The 11,398-nt window shown below is 39.7% G+C and overlaps 1 protein-coding gene across 1 annotated transcript; it reads right to left on the bottom strand.

Annotated features, from left to right (window-relative positions):
* Positions 1–7,828: 7,828 nt before the first annotated feature.
* On the bottom strand, positions 7,829–11,177 carry FADD (Fas associated via death domain). The gene is made up of 2 exons (XM_082761761.1): positions 10,747–11,177; positions 7,829–10,328 (listed from the first exon to the last, which is right to left on the bottom strand). The coding sequence occupies exons 1-2, from the start codon at positions 11,045–11,047 to the stop codon at positions 10,042–10,044; spliced, it is 588 nt and encodes a 195-aa protein (XP_082617887.1). The 5' UTR covers positions 11,048–11,177; the 3' UTR covers positions 7,829–10,041.
* Between the last annotated feature and the right edge of the window lie 221 nt (positions 11,178–11,398).

Below are 11,398 nucleotides of genomic sequence, written 5' to 3'. Positions count from 1 at the left end.
GTCAGTTGCCTTCAAGGTCTTAATGGGTAGTCTCTTGACTCACCTTAGCTACCAACAAAAGATTTGCCCCTGTGTTTTGTCAGATAATACTCTTAGTCACTCGGTTTTCATTTTGCCTTCTTCTGTTTGCCTGAGTGTTCCTTTGTGTAGAGCTATTTACACAGCTTTTATCAAATAATTAATTAATAGCAGTTATTAGGTAAAAAGGCACTTGCAATCTAGCTGCTGAAAGATTACATGGTGTGTAGCTTGCAAAATAAATAAGAGACAAAGATATGAAATGTAACCCTCTCTCAGCTCTTGGTTAAAAGATCATTATTTTTAGGAAGTTGGACAAAAGCTGAAAAAGCCCTGTCATTGTCTTGTCTCTAAGCCACATCGATTAGTTAATCCTTAAACAAAGGGAGAATAATAAAAAACATGTAGAAAATGGCTGAAAGCCATCCTGGGTAAGATATAATTAGGAATAACACATAATAGAAAAAACAGCAGTCCTGACATAGCTCATCTATGCTGTAACAAGCAGGGCAAATGATTTATTTCAGAGCTAAATTCCTTGTTCTCCCGAACACAGTTCATATTAAAGACACTTTGACCATACCATATGTTTGTATTGTAATTCACGTTTAAAAGAGTCAACATAAATATTTACCTATGAACAGGTTCTAGCTTCGGTCTGTAAATTAAGCTGCCACAACACACCTGAGCGTTTGTGCAAAGAGGTAGAGAACGTTGCTCTTTGCTTTTGTGCATTGCACACAGTCAGCCAGCCAGCACTCCAAACACAGGTCAGATCCTCTTGCAAATCCAAATAAACATAACTCCCTTTTGTCCCTTAAACAATTTTAGATGATAATGCCTAAAACTTCTGGGAATTGTTAACATTTCTTCATATACCAACACAAAATATTAAGTCTAGACAAGGTGAGAATAATTTGGCAGTTTCAGTTCAGTGAACTGTTGCCCTCATCACAAAATCCATCAAGAAACTTGGTGCTAAATTGTTCTTTGTACTCTTTATCAGTGAATCCAAAGACTGAAGTGGCTGATACTCACCTATCTTCTGCCTTAATCATTTACTGACAGGCTGTGAAGCAGCACTGCTGCTGAGCTGTGCTGCTTGCAGCTCAGGGGTGAACGGCACGTGTGCCATGGACAACCCAATTTAAAGTGTGCAGAAGAAGGAGGGATTTTTGTGTTCACTTTGGTCATGTATGCTGCTTCTAAAATGCGCAGTGCTTACTGAAGAATTTCTCTAGTGTCTACAGCTGCTGCCTGCAAGAGCAAGAGGGGAAAGAACAGAGGGTTAATGTCAGCATCACAAATTTCTATTGGCCTAAAGTATTACACTGAGGGAAAATGCTGAACATAACAGTAAACAATCACTGCTCTAATGTATACTAGGAATTAAGCCAACTTTTGCATTTAAATCTGTGAGAATGAAACTGTTTTAAGATCACTTTTGCTCTGCCTAATCTTGAAGATGCAGCAGCTTGCCCTGCATTTGTACTTCATATTTAGCGTTGGCCCAAAAATACAACACAATTGTTTCTAGCAGAAGTAGTATACAGCTTACAAGTGGTAGACATAAGTCTGAGAAACAGTATTGAGAAATAGCCCTGTCAGGAAAGTCTTGTTTTCCAGATTGTATCAAATAACTTTATTTAAGGGTGTGTGCATGTATGCATATGCATACACACGCTATATATACACATATATACATGGAGATGTATATATACACATACACAAGCATATCAGGATTGGGGAGGCACAACATTTTCGTGTCTAACACTTTCTTTGTCTCATGATAAATCATACAATTTTCTTTCACCAAGATAGCCCAGCACAAGTTGGATTGTAATGTATCTTTAAGCCATGTACAAACAGTTATGTTCCCTGCATGAAAAGTTGGCAGTTATGTACTGCACTTACCTGCTATAGATCAGCTAGTAAGGGGAATATTCAGTAGAAGTTATCCAACCAAAAAACATTCTTCAGTACCAAATTTATGCTGTAACAAGATCCGTCAAATTTCATACCAACCAAAGTCTACAGTGCCAGTTTAAAGTTTCAGGTAACAAATGCAGTGATACTTTGCCGGACCGGGTTCTTTTATCATACCTTCTGCAGAAAGGTCAAGATGTATGGTAGCGGCAACAGGGAAGGGACTGCCAATTTTAAGTGCTCATAGAGACAGCATCTCTTACCTATATCAGTCTGTAGCCAAACTGCAGCAGAAAAGCCTACATACACATACACCAAGTAGTTCTTCACAAGGTTTATCAGTGCACAGAGTTTTGTTTTCAGCTCCTATGGCTCAGTTTGGTTGCATTATTAGAAACAGTTTTGCCTGCCTTCAAGAACGTCACCTCTAATACCAAAACACATGACCAAAAGAAGCTGGCAGCATTTTTCAGCCAGCAACAGCCCATTGATTCTCTTTGCATGGAAAAACAGGAAGCTGCCACTGCTGCTGTAACATGTGATGTGATAACGTTTCAAAAAAACAGGATATTCCCTGACCTGCTTGCAGGTACCGTGGCATTTCTACTGGTGCCCATTTTCCCCTAGTTGAGTCTGTCGTAATCATATCTGAAAACATTGAAAACCACTGGATCAGGCTGTCTGAATAACTAGGGATGATTCAAGCAATGTCAAAGTCGTCTTCAAACCACCAAGAAAACCAGTGTTTGTCCTCCCCCAGGCCTCTGTGTTATAATTATTCAACTTTTAATGATGTGTGTGTGTGTGGGGGGGGGGGGGGGGGATATGAGTTTGCGGGAGGGAGATAAGGGATGAAAGTAACCTTTTAAAGGAGAAAATAGAATAGTGCCCATGAGGCACTTTAGGTGCCATTTAAGCAAAAGAAACTGTGATCTAATTTATCCATAATTCTTTCTCTAATTCACCTGAATTAGCCCATGGGAAGTTCTCAGACCTCATAAAACAAATTGAGCTCCCCACAGGTCAAACCCGAGCAGCAGACATCTCACCTCGCAGGCAAGTCCTGCACAGGAGGCAGGGCTCTGCAGTGCTGGAGTCTCTGGTTACTAGAACAGTCCCCCTTAAAATGCAGGCCGACCTAAATACATCCCTAATAACAATAATCCTCTACAAAGCTGTAAGAATACTAATCTAGGAAATGCATTAGCAATAGTATTACATTACATTATGTGTGAAAGAGAAGTCAGAGCTTTCAAAGGTGTTGATTGACACTAAAAATAGGTAAGCATTCCAGCTGTTTTTGCGGTGGAATCTACTTTGAGGCTGTTGGCCTAGATGCTTCTGCAAGCCTTAATTCACATGACAGAGAAGAGAGAGGCAAAATCTGTCTCAGGCTTTCAGTCTCCAGAATGACCTGCTCTTTTCGCACTACTTAGTAGCTTATCCAGAAGGAATGACTACTCAAGAATCAGGAATTCCCAGGGCTGAGGATCTCTCACCCTGACGAAGATCCCTGCACCTGTTCCCACTTTAAGCAACATGAGGAGAAAGTAGGAGGCATTCCTAGGGAGAAAATGATGGCCAGAGTGTACTATGCCATGCTCCAGCTGCTTCTAGTTACCCACTGAGGCTGCAGGGAGCATGGCATCAGTTACCTACACGGATGAGGAGCTCAGGGGCTGTTTGGGATCTTGGCTAGTGCAGGAGGTGGGAGGCACAGAAGCAGCTGGACACCATCCTGCCATGCCGAACCAAGATGGAAAGGAGGGCCTCATCTACAGCATCACTCTTACAGCCAAATCCACCGTTTGCAGGTGTCTCCTATTCACAGTCAGGTACTCATGTTAGACTAGCATAATATACTGCCAACCCCGGACTACCGGGTTCAAATTCTGACTCGTCTCAGTGGTCTCATTCAGTCGTGTGAGTAAAAGCTCGGAGTGAGTAAGGGCTGGAGTGCTGGTAACAATGAAGTTCCAGGAAATGAAAGGAAAAAAACCACACTGTACAGAACAAAAGGGCTTACAAACAGTTATCTATAACATACTATAACATTTAATATCCCTTGACATTCACAGCCCAGGTGAGACATTTACCATTTTGATGTAATGAATCACACGTTTCACATATGGAGACATGACATTCTTTAGCATTCAAAGTGACTTCTTTTTTGTGAAAATGTTATAAAGAAAAATATAAATAACCAAGTCCACTTATTTAGGTAGCATATAACAGGGCTGCAAGTAGCCGTTAGCTAGAAATGTATGCTTTGTTGTTTTTAGCTCTCATTAGTTTTCATTCATCTGCATACATATTAGTTACTTCATGCACAAACATGCAGTTAGACACACAAGTCTGAATTTTACAGCCCAAGTTAGATATAGAAATGGAAGCACCATATGCTCAGCTGGTGTTTAGAAAAATGTCAAAAGTCAATTCCTTAATCCTATGCCCATGCTCTCTCATGTGTCTTGTTCCAGTGGGGCAGTGAAGGGAGAAAAATAAGTCAGGAATTCTGCTTTATGTTCCTGCACTTAGAGCTGGGATTATTGACATGGTCAATAACTGGAGATGGCAGCAAGTCTCCCAATTAGTAACAGCTTCCAAACATTATTCAGCTAGCTGGGATAGCCAGAAGGTGGTAGCATGCTGCAGCCACATGCCCAGTGCACTCCAGCACAAAGCAGTTGCCATTGGAATAATGGCTTTGAGGGCAATTCCAGCCAACCAGGGTTTCACACACTAGGGACTTTACAGACAGGAAGTCGTGACTAAATTCTGCCCCCACTTAGCAGAGCATCAAGAAAAATACAGGAGTTCGATCCCAGAAACCATAGCCCAGACCTGCCAGGTGCTGCACCCTTTTCATTCCCATTTGCCCTGTATTTTTTTTTTCAAAATTTGGCAATATGCCTAGAAACTACAGGAAGTGCCTCTCAGGGAGACTACTAGTTGGGAAAAAAAAGATAAGCATTTAGCTCTATTGTTCAGATACTAACTTCTTTTTTATTTAACAGATGGATATAGGTGTGGGATCCTATTTCATAAAAAAAAAAAATACAAATTCTGAAAAAGAATGGGAAAAAAGATGAGGTTCTTATTGAGTAGAGCTAAAGAAAAACCATTAATACTCAAAAATTGAAAAGGTTAATGACAATAATAGTAGCTGAATTTTTATACAAAACCCTCGTTATTGTTTATATATTCACTGTACATATATCTGGTACCAGTTTTGCAAAAAAAATCACTTACCCACTTGTGTATTGAAATGTGGTCCCCATATACCACTTTGGGCAAATCTTTGCCACAGGTTGTGTGTGTACACTCACAGAAAAAGTTTTAAAGTCATATAAGATGTTAGATCATAATCAGAAGTACTGACATTAAATTCTGAAAATTATTTTCTAAAGCTAATAGTGCTGCTGAGATCATTAGGAATAACGGAATTAAGAAGCAGAAATGCAAACATTATAAAAATTGAGAACATTTTTAATTGCAAGGTTATTGCTTTGCATAAAAGTTCTGTACAAGTGGTCACCTGTAAATGTGTAGCTAACAACAGGAAAGTCCTGTTTAAGGCTTTATACATCTCCATGACAATGCTCCATATTTATCCCCCTATAGTTTTACACAGCAGAATAGCCTGGTCCTGAAGGCTTGAATGCCATGAAGTAAAAATGCCAGTTTCAGACCTTCTTGAGACCTGAGACATACAAAGTTGAAATTAAGCTGCTATCCTTAGCAAAAGTACATATTATGCTATATTAGAAATGTAGTCCTCAGGAAGGGCTTTATAGATGTATTTTTATATACTGATCTCTTCAGAGTCTTGGAGAATGCTTTCCAAGACCTTAACTTTGCTACAACAGCTGGTTATTCTGTAGACTGAAAGCTGTCCAAAATGTTGTAAGCTGCGAGAAACAGAGAAACCCTTCCCTTTGATAAACTCCAAGCTGAAAGAAAGGAAAACTGTGTCACCATCAACAACTAGGACTGTGCACATGGCCTATTTGGATAACAATGAAAAAAATCTCAACCTCCAATGCTTATCCAGTCACAGGAACTGCTGACTTTAAACTCGACCAGCAATACCAACTTAACATAGTAAAATACTGTGTATTACACGAAATTTTACAAGAACAGATGTCTGTTATTTTAAACCCAACTATTTCAAGAAATCATGAGTAACGTTCTTGAGAAGAAACAGTGGGAGAAATAGTTCTGCGGAAGAAACTTATGCCTATGCACTTATTAAGAGTGCCCATGAGTTTATTCCACAGAGATCCGCCCCCCATGAGCCTGTCTTTTCATTCTGAACTTTCCTGGCAGCTGAGCAAAGCTGTGCTTCCTTTCTTCTAAACCTACAGTTCCCAGAACCCATTGCAACATACCCTCTCAACATTAAGTAATCCTCAGCTAGGAAAATTGTTATAAAAACAAAGGTTCTTCCAAAGTCCTTGAACTTTCATTGCTTGCAGACATCAAAACCCCACATCTCTCATCTGACCCCCATAATTCCTTAATAATAATTCCAGTGCAGCCTTAAAACTTGCGATAAAAACATTGGCAGAGGAAAGAAGTAATAAATCAAAGGGGGAAAACAACTTGGAAATGTGTTTTCCATGCTGGAACATATTTTAAGAACATAGGTGATCTATGCAGGGGACGGGAAGAATAGTGCAAACTAACTTTTAGTAATTATGGAAGAGACAAAGACAGTGATTAGAAATTAAATTCAAATTGAAAACCACTCAGCCAGAGTCTGAATTAAGGACATGCTGAGTGCTAGAGAGAGCTCTGAGATACAGATACAGCATGCGTTACCCAGTTTTTTGTGCTAGACAATTAAACGAAGCAATTAGATTTCATAAAGTAGCCAATTACTTTAGGACTGAAACAAAGGCTGGAGGAAGTACAGCTGCCTGTGTTTTGGGAATGGAGAAGAAGGAATATAAAACATTGCATTCGAAATATTCACAGCAACCAATTTGTATGAGTAATTTTAATTAAAAGTCTAGAAAATTTCTTTTACTTCTGTCATGAAAACAAGCGACTTCTGAAAAAAAATGCCATCACAATGTGCAGTATATAATTAGTGATATTTTCAAGCATCATGGGAAATGGCAAGCAAGTACTCAGAGATTGCAAAGGTACCCAAAAAAACAATCCACCAAAATAAGAGTTCTCCTGAGAGAGTAGTTTTCACTGTCAGCATGTTTTGATGTGCTGTCTTTTGAAGGCTATGAGGAAACAAAGGCTCTCATGAGAAATTAGGAAAAAAAATAATAAAAAAAGAAAGCAGATATGCAGGCAGGCATTATTGCAGAGTACTGAAGAAAGAATTTGATAAAATGGGCAAAGTCATTTGCCTTATGCATTCAGAGTTTTAAGTACACGCTAACACTCTAGTGCTAGCACAGACTTCAGGGAACAACAAAGCATCTATCAATTTAACTTCTGAACACATCCTGTAGAACCCTGCAGGTTTAGAAAAGAGGCATAAAGTGTAATTTTAATTAATTATAAAACAACTACAACACCCTTACCAGAGCATGACTAGTGGAGAAAAATAAAGAAAACAATTTTAATAGTTATTCATGGAAGGCCTGTCTCCCATGCATACATCATGCTCAATTTTAGGCTCCTAATGGCTGGCAGAAAATTTTTCCCAAGCAACAGCATTTGAAAGCTATTCCTGCATTCATTAATATTTTTTTTCTCCTTTTTCTCCCCTTCTCCTTTTTGATGTTCCGAGAGTGACATGATTAATATAAGGCCTGGTTAGCACCACTCCTTTCTTTATAAGTGTCCTTAGCATTTATTTTCTCCTAATTAGAGATCCATTTCATAGACAGCAATTCTATAAAACAAAGAAACAGTTCCATTTAATTTAAATAAATAGTTTTAATGAAATATGCACAAAATTATACAGTATAAAACTTTAATTCTAGCTATAAAAGTGAGTCCAAAATAGTGATTTTGAAAATAAAGATTGCTGACCAGATAATAACACATTTCTTTATGAATTACACTCCTTCCCTCCCTCCCAATAAAAAATTTTTGTTCCACTTGATTTTGTTCCTCTCACAATCACCTTTTCAATCTTTAATAAAAATAGTTTTTAATTGGTCCTGAAGTACTAAGAGATGGCTGCAGTCTAGGTCTTTGTTTTCAAACATCCATTATGTACAAATCCTTGAGTTTCGCATCTTGAGGCAGAACATTTCTTGCAGATGAGCACTTGGCTACAACAGCTGTTCCTATTGATTCTTAAAATATCCTGATAATATGTAGTAGGCAGTATAGTTTTTAATATTCCTGCTATGTTTATCTTCTGTGAACCAGAAAACTTAGGTCAAGTAGGTAAGGAAAACACTGGACAGATTGAACTTGGAACTGTTGCAGAGCTGCTTCATCACAAACATAACTCATTTTGCTAATTTATCCTCTATTCTGCTCAGAAAGATAGCTTAGATGCTGGAAGAAAAAAGTCTGAAAATTTTATTTAAATACCATAGAACAAAGACCAAGCCTATTAGCAGTCACTAAAACTTTTGAGCTAGTCATCTAATTGAAGTGCAGCATTTCATCTCCTACCACAACTTTGGAATTGACAACTGATGCTGACAAAGTATTGAAGGGAGTACTTAAAGAACTGCACATGCCAAAAAAACAGACATGGAAACTTGTGTTACCCATTGCTCCTTTGCTTGTATATCATCACTGATAGTGAGCACACTAGAATTAAAATGATTCTCACATGCATTTTTCCATAAAAAACTCTAATAAAAAGTTCACATTTCAGCAGCTTCCCTTCTACACTAGAATCACCAAATTCAAGAAAAACTTGAAAATTGTGAGTGTCAGAAAGAGTAGTGATGTATTACATTCTGACGCCCAGCCTTCATAATAGCACCGTGTAATGAGAACTTGAAAGGGGCTAAGTCACACAGGTACAGTAGCAAAAATAAAGCCTCTCCCTTCAGGTATCTATCTATGTAGTTAGATATTTGCAGTTAAAAATCCTACTTCAAGATGACTTGATGTGAAGAATCTTAAAACATTCAAGGCTTTAAAAAAAAAAAAAAAAAAAAAAACAAGTCTGTTGTAAACATTTGTGAGATGCTTAAAATTTCTTCGGTACTTTCAGGAGAACATTTCCCTCAGGGTGATGTTTTCCATCTAAACATCAGGAAGCACTTTAAGATTTCTATTTGCTGCAGGTGACAGAGCACTGGCACAGGTTGCCCAGAGAGGCTGAGGAGCCTCCATTCTTGGAGATTTTCAAGGTCCTGGGCAACCTGCTCTAGGTGGTGCTGCTGCTTGAGCAAAAGAGCTGGATAAGGTGACCTCTGTAGGTCCCTTCCAACCTCTACCATTCTGATTCTGTGTATGAAGGCACTTGATACAGTTGATTTCAACATGTTTATTTTCAAACTGGGCATATTTTCTGCCAAAAAAAGCACCACTAAAATAGTTATTACGCCTTTTGCACTGCCATCTTACAGAGTGAGGTTACAGTCTTCTTAGTATCCTTCTACTGATAGCAAACGTATTCAACAGATTATGGACGATATTATCTTATGCCACCTAAAACAAAAAAGAACCGCTACACAGCAAAGAGCTCTACCTCCTTACCCCTTTCACACTACAAACAGGCCACTTTAAAAAAACAAACAAACAAAACAAAAACAAACAAACAAAAGAAAAGCTATCAAGTTTTAGATTACAGCTCCCTCACAAGTGTTCCATGGATGTATTCACAGAGATGTTATCTGAAAAGTACTTGCAATAAAGCTAGTAATATTTTCAGGTGAGAGGCTGAACTAAAGTGTAAGAATTTTTACACAGGGTAGTTTAGTTATTCTGAATGTTAATATCACTTAAAGGGAAGCATCAGCTACAAAGCACTATATGAAACGATTTTTTTTTTATGTTAGTCTTAATCTGACCACAAATTAAGCTATTAATTTAAGGCACATGAATGAATTGCAGAATTAACAGAACCAATGACAGTGATTTTGGTTTTGAACATGGGAAGGCACTTCTGCTTTTTAACTTTCACATCACAGATGTGAATGAGTTTTTACACTGATTTCATTTGGTTTCAATGTTCAGTTGCACGAGCTTCTGTTCAACTACGTCTGCCACCAAGTTCATGTTACAGTCTCGAAGACCTTTTATTAAGTCAGTCACCTTTGCATCTTTCCCCTTCCATTTCTGCCACTCTCGAAGTGACTGAACCAATTGTTCCTTCAAATTAAGGGGATTGGCTGCTATTATTCTGTCCATTTTCACTTCAGAAAAGCCAAGTTTCCGCATCAGCATTTTCCATTCTCTCCCAACATTTTCACATATGACTTCAATAGCTACCTTCTGCAGACCTGAAATAGCAAAAACAATGTTAATGATGGATTTCCAAAAGTAACATTAGATAAGATTTTTATTAAGCAAAATGCTACTACTGTTGCTGTATTACACACGCTGTATGTCACATCATGTCTGAAAAGCCACTGCATATGCCAGGAGGTCCAGGTATATAGCAAACATCCAAGTGACCATCAGGCGTAACAGAGAAGTAATTTCCACTCCAGCAAGCTGTTTGCAGCATATGCTGCCCTCATGGTACTCTTGCAGGACATAACACTGTCCTCTGGAGCAATTAAGTAGCAGAAGCACTGTTAGCAGCGGATTCATCCACAGCAGGCAACCGTGCTCCAAGCAGTCTTGAGGATGTGTATGTACTTATTGTGATTATTTTGGAAAAAAATAAAAATAAAACGAATAAAAAAATCCACCTACGTTTTTCATTCATATCTGGTTGATCTTCAGGTACATTAGCTTCTCCTTCCTCTACAAAATGCTCTAGCCGCGTAACCAAATCTTCTCTTTTAATGACCTTCAGCATCGTTTTGAGACAGTCCACATTGTGGCTTGATATCACCTGCTGCTCGAGGAGGAAGTTGAAGAGCTCCGCGCCGCTTTGGACAGACTCGAGCTTCCTCTTCCCAATCTTGTCCTGGCAGAGGAATTTCAGGTCTCGCAGCTCCGCGGCCGACAGGCTCGAGGAAAAGGAATGCAGCAGGGTCAGAAACGGGTCCATGGTGCCGAGGCCTAGAGGGGGACCGGCGCCGGGCGAGACGCGGGCGGCAGGGGAAGACTGGCGGAGTCCCGCCTCCGCGGGCGGCTTTCGTTCCTGTTTCCGCTGAGCGGCTACGCGGGGAGGCCGGGCACTGCAGGGACGAGAAATGAAACGAAACGAAACGAAACGAAACGAAAAGAAACGAAGCGAAGCAAAGCCCAGTCCCCGCCCCGCCGCGATGGCGGAGCGCTGCTGCCCCGGCCCTGCTCCCGCCCGCCGGCAGCCACGAGATGGCAGCAGCGGGCTCCCTGTCAGCCCTAGAAGATGGCGGCCGCCGCCTTGGTGCCGGGCGGTTCCGCCCCTCAGGCGGGC

This window comes from Aythya marila, assembly GCF_965140915.1.
Source record: "Aythya marila genome assembly, chromosome: 5".
NCBI lineage: Eukaryota > Metazoa > Chordata > Aves > Anseriformes > Anatidae > Aythya > Aythya marila.
Note: the sequence above shows the minus strand (reverse complement) of the source record. Positions and strands in the feature narration are given on the sequence as shown.

What these genes read in the sequence shown, in the direction of transcription:
- FADD (XM_082761761.1), bottom strand. Translation starts at nt 11,047, where the DNA reads ATGGACCCGTTTCTGACCCTGCTGCATTCCTTTTCCTCGAGCCTGTCG. An exon ending in ACCAGATATGAATGAAAAAC is followed by an intron (nt 10,329 to 10,746) that starts GTAGGTGGATTT and finishes TTGCTATTTCAG; the next exon opens with GTCTGCAGAAGGTAGCTATT.